Source organism: Populus trichocarpa, chromosome 15 (assembly GCF_000002775.5).
Source record: "Populus trichocarpa isolate Nisqually-1 chromosome 15, P.trichocarpa_v4.1, whole genome shotgun sequence".
NCBI classification, from domain to species: domain Eukaryota; kingdom Viridiplantae; phylum Streptophyta; class Magnoliopsida; order Malpighiales; family Salicaceae; genus Populus; species Populus trichocarpa.
In genome coordinates, this window is record NC_037299.2 from 11,174,478 (window position 1) to 11,196,624 (window position 22,147).

The window sequence follows — 22,147 nt, forward strand, 5'->3', positions numbered from 1 at the left end:
AAAATTATTTTGTATCATGTATTTGAAATTATGGTAAATATTTTTAAAATAACTTTTTATTTGAAAAATATATTAAGATGAAATATTTTAATTATTTTGTTTAATTTTTGATCCATGGTCTCAAAGTTATCAAAAGCAAATTCTTATTCAATCGAATAATATTAGAGAGCTTGGGCCAGTCAATAAACCTTACATGGCCCATCTTAAAGGCCCAAAACACAATAACCAAATTTAGCAGACTGCCTCCCTGTGAATTATATATACAGCACAGCAAAGCATGAGCTTGAAGCATTTTTGAGTTGAGCAGAGATAGAAGAAATGAAAGCAACGGAGAAGGTAACCGATGAGGATACAATAAAAATATTTTGCCCTAGACTAGTACTAATAAAAAATGAACCGGGTCTCCAATGGCTTATCGGATCTCCATTTTTCCCTCCTTTCACTATCATTTCCACCTTAAAATCCATCCACACCTCCTCCTCCTCTTCCTTTCCAGACTTCATCAAAGAATCAGGTTCTCTCTCTCCATCTATTAAATTTCACAATTTTCTCAACACTGTCTGATTTCCTTTTTATTTAACCATTTTTTTTCGCAGACGACTTGCGGACGCTGTTGATAAAAGGATTGGACGTAATCGGAGCGTTAGTTGCTGGAGGTTCGAGTTCTGATGATGGTGAGAAGAATGCTCGCGAGGCGATTGGTTGGGCGAGGAAATTGAGAGAGTTTGTAATTGGTGGTGGAGGAGAGAATTTGGAGAACCGAGAATTAATTGGTGCGGTTGCGGGTTTGAGTGGTGGTGATGTTAAGTTTTTTGTGGAGAGAAATGGAAATGTAACGGCCTTTGATAGTGTTGTTTATGAAGAGAATCAGGAGAATTTTGTTTGGGAGAGAGGCTGTTTGTTTCGATGTAATCTACCTATTAAAATGCCGGTTTATTTTCCGGTGAAGAACGAGGCTGGTGAGTCTTAACTAGTCGTTGTCGTCATCATCATCATTGTTATTGTTATTGTTATTGTTATTGTGCTTTTAAATTTGGAAGTTAAAATTCAGATATGGGGAATTTATTGGGTGTTGAAAGTTAGTGTTTTGTTAATTACTTTTGGTATCTCTAGTTAGTTTAGATCTTAAAAATGGTATTAGAAACAAGATTAATGGAGAGTTTGATATGGAAGTTGGAACCTACTTAAGGAGCTCAAAGTCAATGTGATTGTGTGGACATGGAGGAATGGAGATATGAGAGATTTGAAAAGGACACTGATTAAGAGAAAGTTATCCACTTGATAGGTGCAATAAGGACCAAAAATGCATCATTGACGAGGAGTGTTTTAATTCTAGCTGATGCTGAAAATATTTTCGGTTAAGGTGGCAAGTGCAAAGGCACACAAATGGTAGGGGTTTAGAGGATCATATAACCCTTGGGGTGGCTTCAGGCAGTTAGAGTTGAACGCTTTGTGAGCTGGGTGAATTGAGTTGTTTCTTTCTCAAACCATGTCCTAGTTATTGGAATTTGTGTTCTTAGTTTCTTCACAAATTTGTATATGATGTTATAAATCGGACACTTTCAGTAATACTCATTTAAAGGGTCCTATTGTTGTATCTCAGATGCAGAAAAGATGTACTTGCGTGCAGCTGAAGCGGTTGCTAGCAGTTTCAAAGACCCATTGGCTACCTACATGGTAGAAAGATTAAGCAAAGACATATCAAGTGTACCTCAACCTGTCATTATCCGTGGTGTAGACTTGGATTTTAACACAGATCTCACAAATATCAAGCTTGTGGATGACAAAGCTGCTCAAGATTCTGATGCAAAAAAATTGACATGCGCACACTTTTGTTTGAAAAGCAAATCTTCCCCGGGATTGATTTCTGTAGAGGTAAAGAAATAGCTTTTTAGCTGTTTCTCATGGCATGATTTTCATGTTGGAGATAAAGGGGGTTCTTGAATACTTCTGATTTCTTAGGCAGTTTGTCTGATCTGACATTGCATTCGTCATGAATTATAACAAATGACCAGCATTCTTTTTTTCTTTTTCTTTTTCTTTTTTCCTTTTTTTGTTAATGTATGTTTTTCTGCTTAGAATGCAGATGTAATCCAAGTGAGCGTTCTGTTCAATAGTTCAGGAAAGTCCCCTAAATCTTCAGCTCCCCTTGCGGAATATTTTCCAGGTATCAGCTTCAATCTTAAATAATTTTTTGTTTATGCTCAGTGTATTTGGATGACAATAGTAATAGTCGCAATTTCACAGTGGTTTCATGTCTTAACTCACTGTAATGCAAATTTGACTTTGTGATTTCAGCTTTGGAAGAAGCCAGACTTTTTTTTGTGAATTTTGAGCTGGAAGTGCTCTGCTATGTGGCAAAGGATCTTCTGCTGATGTCTGCAATTTCAAAGTTGATCGTCCCTGCTTTAGTTGACCAGTTCAATTCAATGAAAAAGGCAGTCTTGCCCAAACTCTTAGTTCAACACCCACAGGTGAGACATTGTCAATGCATCTGAAAAAACAAACCATACACTTGTGTTATGTGCAAGCTGATGTAAAATAACCAAGCTATATAATTGTTGAGTTTTAGCAGAGCAAGGGAGAGAGGTACCCGTAGAGTAGTTAGTGGTGGTAAAAATTTAGCTTTCGATTGCATAGGTTTCAGAATTTTGCAATAAAGTCATAGATGTCATGTATAGCTTCCAACCTTCCTAAAACCAAGTACAGGTTACATTGAGTTCAAAAAACAGGGTTTTGAATCGAGTCCGTTTGGTATTGTGGTAGTGGTTGTTTTTTTAAGTGTTTTTTGCTTGGAAATCCATTGAAATAATATATTTTTTTAAAAAAAATTATTTTTGATATCAAAACGATCTGAAAAAAAAATGAAGAAAAAAAAATGAAATTTTTTCAGAAGTGCTTTTAAAAAGCAAAAACAAACAGGCTTTTCAGTAAAATATGCTTCTAAAACAGTAAATTTCAAGAAGACCATTAAGACAGAGCACCATAATATCCATGTGCTTTTGTCTCTACAATTGACCTGAGCAGAATGTCCTTATCATTGTTGCCTTTATCGCCCACTAATTCCAAAGATTCTTGTTACTGATGCAAAAATTACTGTCGCCTATCATGTTCTTTTTTCTCCAATTAAGCAGGAAGTCTTATTTTTCTTTGCAGCTATGTTCATATCACTTTAATCCACCTGGGCTGTTGCATCCTATAACAGTTATCTATGAACTCAATTATGGGGAGACAGAATTGAAACAAGGTAAGCACTAAGTAGTGGCAAAACCAAACTTTCTGCTGTCTTAAGAGAATTGACCTTCCAGAAAAAAAAAGATTTGTCATGTCTTTTAGTGGTTGCAGAGGTCGCTATCAAACCAAAATTGATCCCTCCTTCCTTTTAGTGGTTTTGAAGTAGCACATACAGAATCTGAAACCATATTGATTGACTTCATTACATAGGCAGTTGATAATACTCTTTTGTTTTAAACACTTGGATTAGTATGTGAAGCTTGCCTTTTAGCCAGCTTATGCAGCAATATCAGTTCATATGAAGCTCTCATACATGTCAGCACATCTATCACACGAGTAATTTCTTGGTGTGTTTTTCATGGTGCTATTTTTAGCAAGTGAATAACTTCAAAGATGAGCCAGGGCAGATTGTATATTGTAGCTTGGTCTACTCTTAGTTTACTGGTTATAATCACATGTGAATCCTGTGTTCTCTCAAGTCACTTGAACTTGCTTTTTGTGCAGTTGAAGTCAGAAGATCCTTACACACGAGGCTGGGATTACCTTTTGATCGTCCGCTTCTAAGAATTGCTAATGCTCTTGATTTCTCTATGATGAAGGATGGTTCAGGAAACAGCTCTAAACGAAAAGGTAACTGTTTAGTTTCAAATAGGAAACATTCTGCATGGTTTGCAGTGGGCATCTACCTCTCATGTTTTCCTTTCCTATTTCTCACTTATTCTGTCTTTTATGTACTAACCTTAACATATTTCTATGATAACATCAGGGCCTTCTTTGCTCAAAGATGTACATATCGGGATTCCAAGTAGCGGGGGTCAGTGCTGCTGCTGTTTATTTTTCTGTTGTCCAGCAGTTCCTCAACCTTATTCATACTGAATTCGTACTTTTTATGCAGTCTCAGGAGGCGTTGTCTCTCTGGTTCAAGGTTCTTATGAATACCATCACTATCTTCAAGATGGCTTTGATGATTCAGTAATGAAACTTTCTTTCTCTGGTAGATTTTTTGTTTTGAACATCCATCCTAAGCTCTAATAGCTGAGGTATTTACAGGGGCACTTAAGCTGGTTGTGTGGAAACATTGGTGTATTGGGTAAATGATCACAGTCACTCTTCCTGATAGTATGATTCTTGTTATGAAAAACTTGCAGCAATTATTGATGAATATTGCAATAGAAGAGAAACCAAAAAGAACACAAGATTTAACGTGGTTTGACAATGTATCTATATCCACAGAAACGAGGAGCTTCTATTTTTTCACTATGTCGAAATAGGGTTACATAGTGTGTATTTATAGTAGATCCTAAACCGCTCAAGGAATCCTAACCATCCAAGGAGTATTAATAATTTTTTCTAATATCCCTTTATCGTACTGCTCTGCTCCACTCCAGCACTCCAGCATCTGTGTTTATGAGCCACAAACTACAACAATTCTAATGTTGCTAATGTGGAAGAAGAGCTTCTCAAGGCTTTTACATATTTATTTCTTGATCTTGTGTTGGATCGGTTGTGATTTGTTGACTTTTTATGGAATTCTGGAGTCTATGTTTTGGTGTTCATTCACCACATTGTTAGGGAAATTGCTGGCATAAATATTAATCATCTTTCGTACATTATTCTTAACTGTATCATGTTCATCATGTACTTGATAGGGCTGGGGCTGTGCTTATCGCTCTCTGCAGACTATCATTTCATGGTTCAGACTCCAACACTACACATCCATTGATGTTCCTTCTCATAGGTATGAATACCAGGAACATTTTGGAGTTTTTAAGATTATCTTTACTGTGTGCTTCAGTTGGCCTTATAGTTGTACTTGATAAAAAAGCCTGGTTTCAATATGTGATTCGTTCTGATAAACCAGCATTTGTTGTAGGGAAATACAACAAGCACTTGTGGAGATCGGAGATAAAGATCCTTCTTTTATTGGATCACGTGAATGGATTGGTGCTATTGAGTTGAGCTTTGTTTTAGATAAACTTCTGGGCGTAAGTATGCATGCCATCCAACTTGAAAACTAACCTTTATAACTGATATTGGGGGTTTTCAGTTGGCATTTGTATATACTGTTGCAAGTGTGCTCAGAATCTTTTGAAATGCCAAATTTCTGCCGTTGGGTTTTGACAGGATGATTTGCTGTGTTTAACAGGTAAGTTGCAAGATCATAAATGTTAGATCCGGAGCTGAGCTTCCTGAAAAATGTCGAGAGCTGGCCTTGCACTTTGAGAATCAAGGAACACCTATCATGATTGGTAAGTGGATAAAATATATAGATATGGTTTCTCCCAATTATTTTTCTACCGAATGCGTCTTCTCTCTATGAAAAGATCGATCCTGCTAAGATGGAACGCTTTTCTGCATGGTGTTGTATAGTGTTCCACAAGAAAGTAAAAATATAGAAACTGAATAACTTACTATGTTGTACGTAAATGTAGGTGGTGGTGTTCTTGCATACACCCTTCTAGGAGTTGATTACAATGAAGTGAGTGGAGATTGTGCATTTCTAATACTTGATCCGCACTATACTGGCAATGATGATCACAAGAAAATTGTAAATGGTGGATGGTGTGGATGGAAAAAGGCTGTTGATAGCAAGGGAAGGAATTTCTTTTTACATGACAAGTTCTATAATCTTCTCCTGCCGCAGAGGCCCAGCATGGTGTAGTAGTAGGAGACATAGATAGATAGACAAACAATCTGATACTCCCAAGGCTCAACCCCTTTATGTAGAAAGTGAAATCTTTTAGCAATTTGCTTGACATGAAGAGTGTTATATTTAGTAGGGGTTGATATAAGCCACAGGCAAATTTCTCAAGTGTTGAGATTTCAGTTTCGAGTGTGCAGCGAAATCTTTTAGCCTCTTGACCAATGATTTCCAAACAGCGAAATTGGGCACCGCGTTTAAAAAAAATTTAATTTTTTTATGTTAAAATTTAATATGATTTGTGTGTTTTGAATTGTTTTGATGTGTTGATTAAAAAAAATTATTGATATACATTTTGATATAAAAAAATTATTCGAAAAACAACTGCTATAACACGTATTACTTTTCACTTGCCTCCACCTTCTTCTAAAAAAAAACTCTTCTTTTTTTTTCTGTTATGAAAATCATTACTCTTTAGTTTAATTCACGTAACTAATGCTACTATTACTAATCTATATCAAACCAAATTTTATGGTTTAAGTTGATATATGATATGGTGGGCTTCCAAATTGAAATCAACAAACTCAATAGTGATAGGTCTCTTGCTCAAGCCTACTAACCGATGGGGACGAGCTCAAACTTGAGCCTGCACCCGCCTTGGTGGGTTCGGTTAAGGCTTGCGTAAGCCCACCATTCACATTGTTTGGGCTTGAGTTATGCTTTTGAGGACCTAATCCTTAACTCATTAACTCTCCCACGAACACAGAAAAAAAAAATGGGAGCTCACATTCTCTGGTTAAAACTCTCATCTTCTCTTGCATTTCCCTTACGAACACGCAGCCTGCTCCATGTTTTGCAGGTGCTCACGAGACTAAATTCAACGGCTACCTTCAACGGCTCAATCTACAAATCCCAGCAACCAGCCATGAAAAGACCCATAATCCTTCAAAGCTTCCTTCCCCTGACTTCACAAGTATAAAATCTAAGAAGCTTTTCATCATTTTCTTCTACCTGTCAATGGACCTGACCTTGCTTGTCTACCGCTCATCCTTGTTGGTTTTGCCGCCCTTGTTTAAATATGTAAAAGCATTCCTTCTTCTTTCATTTAAAACATTATCAATTTCAGCAATGTTTCTTTAAATTAAGTGAAATCAAGAAAAAAAGATAAAGCGGAACACGTTGCTTGTGGCAAAAAAAAAAAAAAAAAAAACCCATACAAATATCTCCTCTTCACGCATCCCTTGTTCTTCCCTCACCCTGTAAGAGCCTTATCCCTCCATCCCCTCCCTCGCCGGGAATAGAATAACTACAAAGGGTAGTTTAGTAATTGAAGTAGCCGGGAAAAACCCTAAAGATGTTCCTACCCTGCCGAGTGGACACAAAAGACAGAACAGTCTGTAGACATAACGCCACGTGGATACTCAAGCGGTAATATACCCAAAAACCCCCGGTGACGTGTAACCGTAATCGTAGCCTCCCTATAAATAACGTACACTTCCTCTCTTCTCCTCCGTTCTCATCCATTTCCTTCCCACCCTTCTCTCCTCTCCCTAACTAAAGATTGAGACAAGAGAATACCTTACTCTAACTTACTACTTCAATCCAGGATCCACTCGTATCGGACCTTCGTTTCGTTCCATCTCATCTAGGGTTTTATCCTTCTATTCAATTAAATAATCTTGCTTTTTTTTATTCTTCTTTTGGATCCGAATCGGAGGTGCTCCGATTTGGAGATCCGGTTGCTTCTCCTGTCTGTCTTGGCTCGAGATCCGGGCCAAGCACAGAAGTATCGGGTTCGGCTACGGGCTCCGTTTCTTAGATTTAATATTTTCTCCCTTCAAGTGACGTTCAATCCTCTTACTTTCTCTCTCTGATAGTGATACTGTCGGTTGTTGTTTTCTTTGAGTGGGTGTTTGGTTACTGAGAGAAGGAGGGAAAGTGAAAAAGAGTGAGCATTTTGAATTTTTTTTTCCTTCAGTTTCTGTTTCTTTTTATATTTCATGAAATATCTTTTATTCACTCATTTTGTGTTATTTAGAAACTAAGAATGTTTACCTTATGTATTTATTTATTTTTATTTAATTTGCAGTTTAGATTTGAGGATTGTATAGAATTGGACAAGTGTAAAAATGGCGACGAGTGAGGGGTTTCTGACGGATGAGCAGAGGGAAATGTTGAAAACAGCGAGTCAAAATGCAGATAATTTGTTGTCTTCGTCTCCCAAGGGTTTGTTCCCATCCCCATTGTTCTCTGACCATCACTTAAAAGTTCCTGCTGCGGGGAAATCCGGTACTGCTGGGATTGCGGTGAGGCATGTCAGGAGATCACACTCGGGGAAGCATGTGCGTGTTAAGAAAGGTGGGTTGCAAATGGAGTGGTTATAATTTGTATGATGACTTGTGAGTAATAGCTTGCTTGATATATGCTTAATGGATGTATAGCTTCCTTTGTTTTGAATATCAATATAAAATTTGAATCGATTTAGGTTTTTATCTTGCTTACATTCATATGGTCATTCTGATGATCTAGTGCAATTGTGCCATTGTATTTTGGGATCAGATGCTTTCGGATTATCTTAAATTTATTTGAGGGATTGAAAATAGATGTATTGGATGGAGGCTAGAACATGGCTTAATTAACTTTATAGATTTCAGATAAAATATGTTTGGATAGAAGGAAAGATCAATAGTAGTGAAATGGGATAACTGGGTGATAATATGGAAATTGATTGAAAACCTACAAACAATGTGCGTGTTTTTGAGAATGTGTGAAACGACTCCTTGCAGCGTACTTTACTGAACTTAATAATTGTTATCGCATAGTTTAAGCTTGTGGGTCTATGACACTTTACTGAAGAGAGAATATTTATTAGAATGTTAAAGGATGAGTATGTTACTTGTGAACTTTTCCTTTATGATTTAACTTTTTAATATGTCTTGTGGAGGCCGTTTATCTACATTTAGAAGATATATTATCTTTACATCCACGATAAGATTTTTTTGCATCTATTATCTGCTGAAAGCAGTGATAACTGTGTATATAAGCCCAAGAAACTCTGGATATTATTGATGATGATAAGCATAATGTATGGCTAAGGAGATTTTCATTTTCTTCTTAGTGCATGATAGTTGTAAGATTAAAGTTATTAAATGCTGATACATTAATCAACTTGTCCTCATTGCCTACTCTGATCAGCATAGTTTGTGAAATATTTATTCTGATGATACGATATAACCTTCACAGAGAGAGTGACCTGTGTATAAATTTTAAAGGGAAGTTAGGGGCCATAATACCCGGTTCAATGGTTGAATGCCATCTAACTTTAATCTAATGTAGTCTAATGTTTAGTTGTATGTTGATGATGCTGATTGAAGGAATTGAAGAATATCAAATACTACTAATTTGATGATATATACCGGTCTTGTATCTTCATACTGAATGACTGGGATTTTTTGGTTTGAGGGGAGCCTGGCCTGTAGAAGACCAATGGCACCTTTGGGATTCAGAACACAGAAAAAATGCTCTACGTGTTTTTGTGTCTCAATTTGGTGCACTATATTGAACTTGATTATAAAGCTCCTTGAACAGCGAGTCCACACCATTTTGACATGCTAATCATTAGTTGGCACTAAATAACCAATCCAATGAAGAGAGAACAAATTAGTGCATATTAGATCAGTTTGTTTACAAATTCCTGCAAGCATGGCCAATAAAGAAAGAATTATTAGTTTTATTGACACTATTTTTTATAAGAAAAAGTTCTGGTTATCTTCATGCTGATTAGTGTTTGTCCTCTTTTCAATCATTTCAGATGGCGGCGGTGGCAAGGGAACATGGGGAAAACTGCTTGACACTGATGTTGAATCCCATATTGATCGAAATGATCCTAACTATGATAGTGGAGAGGTAAGTGCTGTTCCTGCAATGGGTAAATGTATATATGCCGGGCTCTTAGTCTTGTAGTGCTCCTATTTTTGTTCTTTATTGCTTGCTTTTCTCCTCTGAACTGTTTGGGTAAATGCTCGTATCATGACTTGTAGATTTCTCCCTTCTGTCCTATTATTGACAGGAGCCGTATCAGCTTGTTGGGGCAACCATCTCAGATCCTTTAGATGACTATAAGAAGGCTGTTGTTTCAATAATAGAGGAGTACTTTAGTACTGGTGATGTGGAAGTGGCTGCATCTGACCTCAGAGAGCTTGGGTCTAGCAATTATCATCTGTACTTTATCAAGCGACTTGTTTCCATGGCCATGGACAGGCATGATAAGGAGAAGGAAATGGCTTCAGTTCTGCTTTCTGCACTGTATGCTGATGTCATCAGCCCATCCCAGATTAGGGATGGATTTGTCATACTTCTAGAGTCCGCTGATGATCTTGCAGTTGACATACTGGATGCAGTTGACATCCTTGCTTTGTTTGTAGCTCGTGCTGTGGTCGATGATATCCTTCCTCCCGCTTTCCTCACCAGAGCAAAGAAGGCCCTACCAGAATCCTCAAAGGGATTTCAAGTTCTGCAAACTACTGAAAAGAACTATCTTTCAGCCCCACACCATGCAGAACTTGTGGAGAGGAGGTGGGGTGGAAGCACCCACATCACTGTTGAGGAAGTGAAGAAAAAAATCACTGATCTGTTGAGGGAATATGTGGAGAGTGGAGATGCTGTTGAAGCCTGCAGGTGCATAAGGGAGTTAGGGGTTTCATTCTTTCATCATGAGGTTGTTAAGAGGGCTTTGGTTCTTGCCATGGAGATCCGAACTGCAGAACCACTTATATTGAAGCTATTGAAGGAAGCTTCTGAAGAAGGCCTGATAAGTTCCAGTCAAATGGCAAAGGGCTTTGCTCGATTGGAAGAGAGTCTTGATGACCTTGCTCTTGACATTCCATCTGCAAAATCCTTGTTTCAATCCCTCGTCCCCAAGGCTATCTCTGAAGGATGGCTTGATGCTTCGTTCATGAAATCTTCAGGTGAAGATGGACAGGCACAAGCTGAAGATGGGAAAGTAAAGCGGTTTAAGGAAGAGGTTGTGACAATAATTCATGAGTATTTTCTCTCAGATGACATCCCTGAATTGATTCGAAGTCTTGAAGATCTCGGAATGCCTGAGTTTAACCCGATTTTCCTGAAAAAGCTCATCACCCTAGCCATGGACAGGAAGAATAGGGAGAAGGAAATGGCATCTGTGCTGCTTTCAGCTCTTCACATTGAGATATTTTCAACTGAAGATATAGTTAATGGTTTCATCATGCTTCTTGAATCTGCAGAAGATACAGCGCTGGACATTCTGGATGCTTCAAATGAGCTTGCACTCTTTCTTGCCAGGGCTGTGATTGATGACGTCTTGGTTCCTTTGAATCTAGAGGAGATAGGCAGCAAGTTGCAACCAAATTGCAGTGGAAGCGAGACAGTGCGCATGGCTCGATCACTTATTGCTGCCCGTCATGCTGGTGAGAGGCTCTTGAGGTGCTGGGGAGGTGGGACTGGCTGGGCTGTGGAAGATGCAAAGGATAAGATATTGAAGCTACTGGAGGAGTATGAGAGCGGGGGTGTTCTGGGAGAAGCCTGCCAATGTATTCGTGACCTTGGAATGCCCTTCTTTAACCACGAGGTGGTGAAGAAGGCGTTGGTCATGGCAATGGAGAAGAAGAATGACAGGATGCTGGATCTGCTTCAAGTTTGTTTCAATGAAGGCCTGATCACAATCAATCAGATGACCAAAGGCTTCACCCGTATCAAGGATGGGATGGATGATCTGGCTCTCGACATTCCGAATGCAGAGGAGAAATTTAATTTCTATGTGGAGTATGCTCAGAAGAAGGGGTGGCTGCTAGCATCTTTTGGGTCATCTGTTGGAGACGGCTCCTCAAAAGCGGTGGCGGCTACTTGAGAAGAAAAGCGTATGTCCATTTCTCATTCTCATGCATGCTGTTGCCTATATACATCTCTCCGAACTGTGTAATGGTCTCTTATGGTGCTCAGAAGTGGGGATGGATAGGTAGATGCGGGATGTTTTGGATTCCTTCTGATGTTTCCCCTTTTTTGTGCTCATCTGATGGAGATTCTCGTGAGATCCCAGCTAGTGTGTATAAAGTTGGTCCCTTTGTTTTATTTCCTGACATAGCTTTAGGCGCATCCAAAGAGCATGCTATATCCTGTGACGTAGCTATGCATGCAATCTGATATGGTTAAGTACTCCGGATTAATTTCTTTTATTTCCCAAAAGCCAAGAATTATTATTATAATTTTTTTTTACGAACTTTAATTCACTTTTATATTCTATCTTATATATATGTTAGTTATAATATCATAATAATCTTTTTATTACTGTTTGGGTCTGCTTAAAGGACCTTTCATAATAATCTTTGAATGTATAACATTTCTTATATCACCATTATTGTAAAATCTTGGTTTTAAAAATCGAAAGCTTAATGCTAATTAGCAGAAGGAGGTCATCTAAACCTCTTTCTGAGAATCATAATTAACAATTAAGGAGGCAAAAGCTGTATGATAAAATTATAATTTCTGTTTAATATTTTAAATAAAATTAAAAAAGTGTTTTAGGGTTAAAAGTGAAAATTATTTCATAAAGGGCAATGAAACACACTTAAACTTCAAATCAAATCCTTTCCCGAAAAAAGATAACTAATAATTTAGTAACTAGAATGTTAGGATATTATAGAGAATATATTGAAATGATTTTATTTGAAAAAATTGATATTAAAAAAAAATCATAGATAATAATGATAACTTATTTCTACTTTATTCTAAATTTTTTAATGAACTTGATTAAACTAAATAAATAAATAAGAATTCGAATAAACACATCCAACATGGGTGATATTGAGTTCTTAAGGATAGGATTTTGACGTCATTTATATTTGAATCCAAACTCAAAAATATTATTATTCATATTTGATTCATTATAAAATATATGTATAGATATTAGATAATCGAACCGATTCAATTAGATTGTTGTTAGATCTGATTAGATTGTTGTTAGATTTATATCACTTCATTCTAGCATGACTATCATATCAAAAAGTTTAAAACATTCTCTAATACTTTTAATAATTTTTTTTATATTTAATAAAAAATAGTGCAATAATTTTTACAAATATCATCATGTCGTAAAATGTGGTTGATTCTCGTTCTCAAATGAGACTTGAAATAATACGAGATAAATGTTGAGATCTCCTCAACAATATAGATCTTATATATCGAAGCCTCAACATGTGCCTTGTTCTTAACTTTTTTTTTTTTTAGATTGAACAAGTACCTGCATGGAATTAAACAAATATTTTCAATTAAGAAAAACAATGAAAGTACATTAATAATTATATTTCATCTGTAATATCTAACATCTCGAACGGATACATCCATTTATACTCGACTGACCCTTCAACTTTTATCTCATACAGTAAATGTATGGGTAGATGCTCCATTGAGTCAAAAAACAATGAAGGAAATATCATCTTAAGATTGCATATTGTCTCAACCATATTCATTTCAAGCCTCTCAATGTGATGTGTCTGCAACTTGCTGGAGCATATATCTCTAAATAAATAATTGATCTTCATGAGTGCATCTCATATCCCCTTTAAATTCTGTTGGATATATCAAGGGAATCACCGATGAAATAATTAATAATAATAATAATATTTAATAGTCCGTCAGTGATTCCGTTGAAAAAAAAATTGTATAAAATTCAACGAGACCGCCTTCAGTTCATTTTTTCTCTCATTCACAAACTTTGAATTCTCTCTGTTTTTCTCCTCTCAATCTCTAATTCTATCTTCATCTTTAAAGTTTAAAAGGTATGTATTGTGATTCGATTTACTTAATGACTTCTTATTTTTTGTTTTTTTTCGGTTTATTAACAATATTTTTTTGTTCTTTTGTATTGTACGTAAATAAAGTCTAAAGGTAAACACACTATTAAGGTAAGCATTTTTCATTCCTAAAGTCTATAATTGTTTTTGTATTAATTTGTTGCCTATTTTATTGTTTTTATTGCAATAATGATTGTTTTACCCCAATTTTATTTTATATATTGCTTTAATGTTTGATTATTTTGTTGAATTTTAATTTTTATTGTTAAATTTGTAGTATAAATGTTAATTGAAAAAATAGGAATAAATTTTTTTTTCTCTATTTTATTGTTAAATTTTTATAGATGTTAGCTTATATATAGGATTTTTATTTTATTTTATGATTAGAAACATTATATTATCACGTTGAAAATGAGATGAAATTGAATAATCTGAAATTTAGGGTAGAAATAAAATAAAATCAAGTGGTTTGTAGCATATATTTTGAATATTTGCAAGTTTGAACATTTTGGGTAGTCTGTAGTATATGGGAGGCGTTGCCGAATGTTTTTTTTTTAAATCAAATTTGAATATGTAATTATACGTCAAATTTGTGTAGATGCGTAGAACAAAATCAACTACACATCATGAGTACATGATCGCAGCTAGTTCTTCTAGCAACGATGATGATGTGTCATTAAGTGTCGACCAATAAGAGGCACCAGCATCAACTCACGACGCTGCCTCTTCCAGCGTGGTTCCACAACGTAGAGGCAGTGTCCCTTCATATCGGTGTCAATTCTCCTACAAGTACGAGACACATTGGAAGGACGACCTTTCAATGTAAGTTCGTTTTGAAGTTTATTTTGATTTGAGTTGGTTTGTGTTTAACAATTTGTGAACAACTAATATTTCATTAATTTTATCGATTTTCAAGTTCACAAACATTGAGGTTGCTCGAGTAATAACATCGTCATTTAAATCGTCGATAGAAATTTTATTGTTTCAACGGAGTCAGGTTTTCAAACATCCTGATTGAAAACCTTATATCGTTGCATGATTTAGAAGATTTGAGGTTAGTGTTAACTTAAAATTTTAACTATTTTTTATGTTATATTGAAATTATTGATTTATTTTTTATAAATTTTTTATATACAGAACAAATTCAAATGGGATAGCGCAAATGATAATGTTGCGAGTAGGGAATGGAAGAATCATGTTGCAACCAAGTAATATAAAAAACAATATGATATTTTTTAAAATATATATATATATATATATTAAAATCTAATTTGTCATTAACTCATATAAAATACATTTGTATTATGTAGGTTGCGTGACTTTTGGTATGAAATGTAGAAAAAAGGTAAAAAATATGCCAGGGATAATGCTCTACCAGGCTAAAATGACGTGGCAATTTAGAGAGATTTAAGGCCACCATACATCACGAAGGATATATGGGCGCAATATATTTAACACGTGACGTCCAAGCGATTCACACGATGCTCACAGTTCGATGCCGAGAACCTAAACCGTCAAATTCACGGTTCGGTTACCACGCACACCGACGACTCTGTTTTGTTCATTACACATGTGAAGCGGATGGTAAAATTAATTTTAATGCCATCTATCTTTAATTAATTTGTTGTTATTTATAAATATATTTAACTTGCAATGTTTTTTTTATTATAGGCTACGTCTCTTGGATGTAAGTCGAGCCCAATGGAGCTGTTTGTTGAGACGCACGTACGGAGTGAAGACCGCCAAAAAGGGGTGCAACAGTTCATCGATAACCACGCTCAACACTTTGTGGTATGTTTGTTCAACTATTTTCTTTCTTAAGTTATTATTTTCTTGAATTGAATTTGATGTTTTCTTTTTTAATTTTCAGGAGACATATAATAGCTGGTTAAGGGAGAGATACAGAGATGATCCTTCGACCCACTCGGATTTCAATCCGGATTTGTGGATGGAGGCAAGATCGTCTGGTAGACCCGAAAAAAATCGGGTGTACGGACTCTCCAACACTACGGCTGAGAACTTGCGGGTAGTCCATAGTGTCTCAACCAATGAGAGCTCCAATCGGTATCAAGGACCTAGTCTTAGGAGTTCGTGGCCTTGCAACAACACACGACTCATCTCATTGAAAAATATGATCGACTCTCGGCTGATTATGAACAACTCTGCCAAATGATCATGGACATGAGATCACAGATGGGTGGTATGTGTGCGCCCCTTTTTTGGCCGTATGGTCCTGGGAACGACCAGCCTCCTCCTCCTCATCCTCCTCCAGCACCTCCATTGTTCTAGTTTAATTCTTATTTGAACTAATAAAATTGTAATGAATATTTGGATTTTATATTATTCAAGTTTATTTTTACATATTTCAATTTTATACAATTTTTTTATTATTATTATTATTCTAAACAATTTTATATTAATTATTTTATGCAATTTTAATTTTAGAAAAACATTTTTTAAATTACCGATGACAATACCGACAGCCTCAATCCGTCAGTATATTCTAGATGGTTGGAAAAAAAATTACAGCATATGCCACTATCACTGACAGAATTACTCTAGCGGTATATTACCGATAGGCATACTAACGGACTCAATGCATCGGTATATTTCAGAGAGTTAGAAAAAATTTACTACATATGCCACTATCACCGACGGAATAATTTCTTCGGCATAATTCCAACGGGTAATTTTTTTTTACGCGTATTTTTTGTCTGTAAAACCATCGGTTTTTAATTATTTTTTTACTGACAGAATTGGTGATAAAAATAGAATTACCGATGGAAGTCCGTTGGTGAATTAATCATTAAAATTTTCACCAATAAAATAATAATTTTACACTGAAAAACTGTTAAATGTTGTAGTGCTATATTGCTAATAGGAGTAGTAGTAGAGACCATTCCATAATGGGAAGTTCCTGATCATGAGTATCTTCATACAACAATCTTATTGCAGCAGATCACAAAAATACCATGGGTCCAATTATGACCCATTCTCTTCTCTATCTAGCTAGGCAAAGACTTCACTATCCCATGAAATATTTGCTTCATTGGACTATTCACATGATGTTTACAAGTAGAGAACCATGACAAGTCTCGACGTCTATCGGTGCCACCCCTCAACTTACCTAAAAAAAGTAGCCTTCCCCGCGGCGGAGCATGACCATCTAGCTAGTGATTGCTATTTTTCCTAGTTATTCAATGATGAGAGGGAGACTGTCCTTGTTTTGCCGTTGAAGACCTATATAATACTTTAAAAAATTAAATAGTTAATATTCTTACCGAGAAGACTTTTTTCTTATGAAATCAATTTTTCAAAAATCTCAATCATTAGATTTTAGGGATTCATTAATGATGGGAGTCATTAATTCTTTCAATATACATATGTTTTCTTTCTCGCTATTTTTTATTTTTTTTAACAAACAGGTTAATTAAGAAAAAAGTCTTGCTCCTCAATCGGAAAATATGCGAAATCTTTTTCTGTTCATAAACCGCCAGTTAACAGGGCGGGGCCGTGTATTTTTCCGAGGAGGGCACCAGGCATGAGCTCATATTGACAGGAATATTAATTCTTGAGCCTAATCTTCCTTCACACAGGGACATTCCACATCCCTTATGACTGTGGGCTCCAAATCGGTTGTGAAACTTTCCCCTTTAGTTGAGGACATATGTCGTTTTCAGCCACCGCAACTTTTTTATTCCATCTTGCTGCGGGTGGCGCAACCACATTATAACTGTAGCCACCCCCACCTACCCACCCTTGTATATATTTATGATTTTTTCTAATTCTCACAATTGTCAAGAATAATTTGTAAACTTGTTCGAAATATCACAACGTAATTTAATTGACTGTTTTTTAAAAAAAATTGAATATTGTAGGTAGAATCTTAATAATTTTTCTTTTCAATCATGCTATTTTGTACAGCACAATCAAATTATATACACTTTAAAATTATGATAGGGTTGGTTTTTTAAAATATTTTTTATATAAAAATATATTAAAATAATATATTTTTTTATTTTTTAAATTTTATTTTTAACATTAACACATTAAAACAATTCAAATATTAAAAAAATAAATTAAAACTACAAAAATTCAAAAATATTAAAAAGGATAGCACAAGTTGTTGCACTTTTGGAAATGATATTACTACATTATTATATATATAAAAAGAAGGATTGATGGAAGCAAGGAATTTTGACCTTCTTTTTTCACGAATTGCGACTGGGGAACCGAAAATACCGTGAATTAAGCAATCTTTTTATACTTTTCTATCAACTTTTTTTTATAATATTATTATCAACTTTATTTTATATAATGCATCTGGATTTTTCTTTTCTTCTCTAATATGTTAGTGAAGCCACGAGTAAGACAGACGAGAGCCTCAGCTATCCTCCACAATTTGCAGTCTAAACAAAAGCCAAACGTCTCTCATCACAACACATCCTGAAACTTATCACAATCATCGAGAAACCTCCCTCATACAAAAACACCATCAAGAACTCAAAACCTCATCCCTGCTCTCTCCCCCTCTCCCACAGCCACAGGAGGCCAATAAAGCTGCAAAACCCTAGTAAATATTTATATGTATGAGATATGAACACCACCATTAATCCAAAACTACCTTTCATTATCAAACCCTTCCTTCTCTCCCTCTTGCTCTCTCTTACGGTCCTCATCTTCATTGCCTTACAAACTCCCCACCACCGCAAAACCACCCCACAACAACCAAACAACATCTCCTCCAAGAGCGGTGGTGGCCTTCGTATCCGGCCGGGGTATTCTTCTTACGATGAATACATTCAGCGACAACTCAACAAAACCCTAAACCCTAAACTCCGGCAGATATGGACAACACGGGATTGGGAGCGTAAAGTCCGCGTGTTTGCCCAGTTTTTTGAGTCTTTAAAGCGAAGAAACCTCTTGCTTAACAGTTCAAAGGCATTATCGATCGGTGCTCGTGTGGGGCAAGAAGTGTCGGCTCTAAAAAGTATAGGCGTGAACGACTCGATCGGCATTGACTTGGTACCTTACCCGCCACTTGTAGTGAAAGGAGATTTCCATGCACAGCCTTTCATGAACGACACTTTTGATTTTGAGTTCTCTAATGTGTTTGATCATGCCTTGTATCCGTGGAAATTTGTTGGGGAGATCGAGCGGACGTTGAAGCCTGGTGGAGTTTGTGTTGTACACGTGGCGTTATCAAGACGGGCCGATAAATATTCAGCTAATGATTTGTATAGTGTGGGGCCATTGGTTGAGCTGTTTAAAGACTCCCAGTTGGTGGAGGTTCGGAAGGTTGACGGGTTTGGGCTTGATACTGAGGTGGTCTTTAGGAAAAACAAAAGGAGAAATATTTAAAGATTTGTTTTTTTTTTCTTGATTTTGTGTTCTTGTTGATTCATTTTGTCAATTGTGTTTCTCTATTTCTTTTAAGAAACATTTATTTGTGGTTGAATATATTGGTTGTAATTTTCTTTATAAGACATTATGATTTTCACATCCAAGTATATATATATATATATATATATATATATATATATATATATATATATATATATATAGACACACACAAAAAGACTAGGTGACAAGAAATTGATAAATATTATTTTTTAAAAATGTTTTTTATTTAAAAATATATTAAAATAATATTTTTTTTATTTTTTAAAATTTATTTCTAATATTATCATATTAAAACGATATAAAAATATTAAAAATAAATTTAAATAAAAATAAATTCAAGATTTTACAAAACTCCTTAGAGCACCGGGACAAACACCCCATTAGTTCAAATTGTAGAGTGGTGGATCCAAAATTTAATCTCTTGCATTTGTTGATGAAACTGTGCTTTACAAGATTGAACCAGATAAAAGAAGCCCGAGAGCAACTTATAGTTGTGATTTAAATTATTTTTTATTTAGAAATGCATTAAAATAATATTTTTTTAATTTTTAAAAAATTATTTTTGATATCAACACAATAAGATAATCTAAAAATATAAAAAATAATTTTAAATATAAATAAATTAAAATTTTAAAAACCACGGTTTCAATCCCGTTTCCAACCATAACCTAAAAACATCCAATGAGATTGGTGGTGTAGGTAATCTCTTAATGAATTGAGTTGGTGCAACAATTGAGTTCTTCTACATACACACATGGAATGTTAGCTAGACATCAATCAAACAAGCTGAGGTAGGGTAGTGATAGAGCCACCTAGAAGGACAACCCCCGTGCCATATACGATCAATATTTCCATTAGTGTTCCAAATATTAATTATGAAATTTGGAACAATATTTAACGCTTTCACCGAACCAAATAAATTCGATAGACAGGCTAGCTGATAAATATAGAAAATTCTGGATATACATGTGAGCCCAATATCCCATATCTATTGATTACAAGTGTAAGAATATATACACACACACTAAATTTCTGGATTAGAAATTATTGTATTTATTCATTATTATGTGTAAGTTTTTGCCAACTTGATTCCAATCCAAAACGCAGACTCTTTTTTTTTATTATTAATATGGATATTTGGGCCAGTTTGTACGTACCTCGACTGATTTCACGGGTCATGAAGTTAACGATCATGTAAGCCTTCAATGACTATTATATTAGCAACCACATGACTCGAACCTAAAATTAACCACGAAAAAAATAAATTTTTTGATCCCAAACTTTTATTATTAGAACAGTGCTAGATGGTTAACAAACAGACTGGTATATATACACGAGGGGTGGAGCCAGGGGAGGTTGTAGGGGCCGGCATGCATAGTTAACGTTTAGGGACAAACCAGCCGAGGAGGAAAAAAACATGAACCTGTGATCCCTTTTCATCATCTTGCGCTTGATATGAGACAAACAGTAGAGCCTTGTGAGACAATTACAAGCAAATATTGAAGGAAAAGACGGTGAGGGCCGGACAGAATAGACTGTTTGTTGCCGGAAGCAACATCGGGACCAATTTAGGTCTCTGTCACCTTAGCAAGTATCCGGTGGGATGGATGAGAACGAAGCTTATTTTTGCTCATGCTAGCTGTAAGAATATTGTAGCTAGCGAAGTGAATGTTTAATGCTGTGGTCCTACAATTGTAATCGAATTTTGGACAAGTGTAAATCATTTATAGCTCTTTTCGAGGATTTGTTTCTTAAATCTTAACAACTCGGCCATGGAAATCATAAATGCTGCTGCGTAGCAATCAAATTAAACAGTTTCTAAAAGAAACAGATTTGATGTTTAATGGTAAAATATAGAGAAATAGTTCAATTTATCCTTATATTTAAGCTTTTTTTATATATCTAGTTGCTATTAACTTATTATTTTCCAAATCATTCTTCATTCTATACTCTTATAAATATTTTCATATAGAATTATAAATATATATTAAACCACTACAAACAAAAATCCTAAGAGAAAAATTTCGTCGATAGATTACGATGATCTTTACCAACATAATAATCCCTCGTTGTATCCATCGATCAGTACACACCAACGGAAATATTCTCTCGATATATACCGAGAGAATTACAGTGAAAAAAATAAAAAAAACCAAAAATTTCAATGATGTGTTATTTATTTAAACAAAATTATCATTAAAATTAGCTCCCCGATAAAATCCGTCTGTAAATTCATTAGTAACCCCCCCCCACCTATTTCTTCCTCCTCCTCCATCAACTTGACAACAAACAACATAACCCCTTACCCTATTTTATCATAAATCAACATTTCACCATAAATTCGATCACTCAAACACTTAATTTTTGTCAGCATCTTTGATTCAATTTTTAAAAAATATTCCTCATATCCGGTAAGCAAAACTGTTTATTTTTTATTTGAACTTAATTTTAAAATACTAAAATTATTGATTTTTTTGTTAAAATTCATTAAATTTAGAAAATATTAAAAAAAAAATGGTTGAGACTCTTGTCTAAGAAGTGTTATTATCGAAAACAATTTTTCCATGTAAACTATTTTCCATAAAGTGACTTATTGTTAAGCATCTTGAAATTTGATTTTAATTAGACTTTGGTATTACCACCATGAGTAACCCAAAAATGAGTAGAACAATACTTATCTTTGCATAATTTAGAATATATGTGGATGTCCCCTTAACAATTTTGTGAGTAAGAATCTGTATTTATTAGGATAAAATAACCATTTTCCTAAATAAAATATTTTGGATATGGAATTGAAATTTTTTATTCTTCATATATATAAGCTTAATTTTTATATATCTAGTTTAAAAAAAAAAAAAAGGCGCTTCATTCTTGTAAATGGGCCGGGCACAAATGAGAGTAAACATGCATGACATATATGATATGATAGAGGTAACCCGCCGCCAACTATCGATGTGATCCTTTTGAGTCAAAATTAATTTCAAATGCATTCCAAGCCTCCAGTTATTAGCTTAGACTTTGGTATTACAGTCATGATCAT

The 22,147-nt window shown here is 35.2% G+C and overlaps 4 protein-coding genes across 4 annotated transcripts; all 4 read left to right on the forward strand.

Moving 5' to 3' along the window:
* Positions 1-271: 271 nt before the first annotated feature.
* On the forward strand, positions 272-6,046 carry LOC7463080 (probable Ufm1-specific protease). The gene is made up of 13 exons (XM_002321623.4): positions 272-514; positions 597-959; positions 1,604-1,875; positions 2,080-2,167; positions 2,299-2,474; positions 3,157-3,247; positions 3,739-3,864; positions 4,001-4,048; positions 4,130-4,206; positions 4,884-4,972; positions 5,108-5,219; positions 5,381-5,483; positions 5,667-6,046. The coding sequence occupies exons 1-13, from the start codon at positions 319-321 to the stop codon at positions 5,894-5,896; spliced, it is 1,971 nt and encodes a 656-aa protein (XP_002321659.2). The 5' UTR covers positions 272-318; the 3' UTR covers positions 5,897-6,046.
* A 1,325-nt stretch (positions 6,047-7,371) lies between these two features.
* LOC7463081 (MA3 DOMAIN-CONTAINING TRANSLATION REGULATORY FACTOR 1) lies at positions 7,372-12,147 on the forward strand. Its single transcript, XM_002321624.4, has 4 exons — positions 7,372-7,823; positions 7,965-8,233; positions 9,687-9,781; positions 9,945-12,147. The coding sequence occupies exons 2-4, from the start codon at positions 8,005-8,007 to the stop codon at positions 11,760-11,762; spliced, it is 2,142 nt and encodes a 713-aa protein (XP_002321660.1). The 5' UTR covers positions 7,372-7,823; positions 7,965-8,004; the 3' UTR covers positions 11,763-12,147.
* Positions 12,148-13,988: 1,841 nt separating this feature from the next.
* LOC112324359 (uncharacterized) lies at positions 13,989-15,973 on the forward strand. The gene is made up of 3 exons (XM_024586743.2): positions 13,989-15,288; positions 15,376-15,495; positions 15,575-15,973. The coding sequence occupies exons 1-3, from the start codon at positions 15,286-15,288 to the stop codon at positions 15,875-15,877; spliced, it is 426 nt and encodes a 141-aa protein (XP_024442511.1). The 5' UTR covers positions 13,989-15,285; the 3' UTR covers positions 15,878-15,973.
* A 2,070-nt stretch (positions 15,974-18,043) lies between these two features.
* On the forward strand, positions 18,044-19,190 carry LOC7463082 (uncharacterized). Its single transcript, XM_002321625.4, has one exon. The coding sequence runs from the start codon at positions 18,301-18,303 to the stop codon at positions 19,063-19,065; it is 765 nt and encodes a 254-aa protein (XP_002321661.2). The 5' UTR covers positions 18,044-18,300; the 3' UTR covers positions 19,066-19,190.
* The last annotated feature ends 2,957 nt before the right edge of the window (positions 19,191-22,147 follow it).

Bases quoted from the DNA above. Each gene is read 5' to 3' on its own strand.
- LOC7463080 (XM_002321623.4), top strand. From the start codon at position 319: ATGAAAGCAACGGAGAAGGTAACCGATGAGGATACAATAAAAATATTT. The intron at 515-596 runs GTTCTCTCTCTC...TTTTTTTCGCAG, and splicing joins AGACTTCATCAAAGAATCAG to ACGACTTGCGGACGCTGTTG. The intron at 5,220-5,380 runs GTAAGTATGCAT...TGTGTTTAACAG, and splicing joins TTTTAGATAAACTTCTGGGC to GTAAGTTGCAAGATCATAAA.
- LOC7463081 (XM_002321624.4), top strand. From the start codon at position 8,005: ATGGCGACGAGTGAGGGGTTTCTGACGGATGAGCAGAGGGAAATGTTG. The intron at 8,234-9,686 runs GTGGGTTGCAAA...CAATCATTTCAG, and splicing joins GCATGTGCGTGTTAAGAAAG to ATGGCGGCGGTGGCAAGGGA. The intron at 9,782-9,944 runs GTAAGTGCTGTT...TATTATTGACAG, and splicing joins CTAACTATGATAGTGGAGAG to GAGCCGTATCAGCTTGTTGG.
- LOC112324359 (XM_024586743.2), top strand. The intron at 15,496-15,574 runs GTATGTTTGTTC...TTTAATTTTCAG, and splicing joins ACCACGCTCAACACTTTGTG to GAGACATATAATAGCTGGTT.
- LOC7463082 (XM_002321625.4), top strand. From the start codon at position 18,301: ATGAACACCACCATTAATCCAAAACTACCTTTCATTATCAAACCCTTC.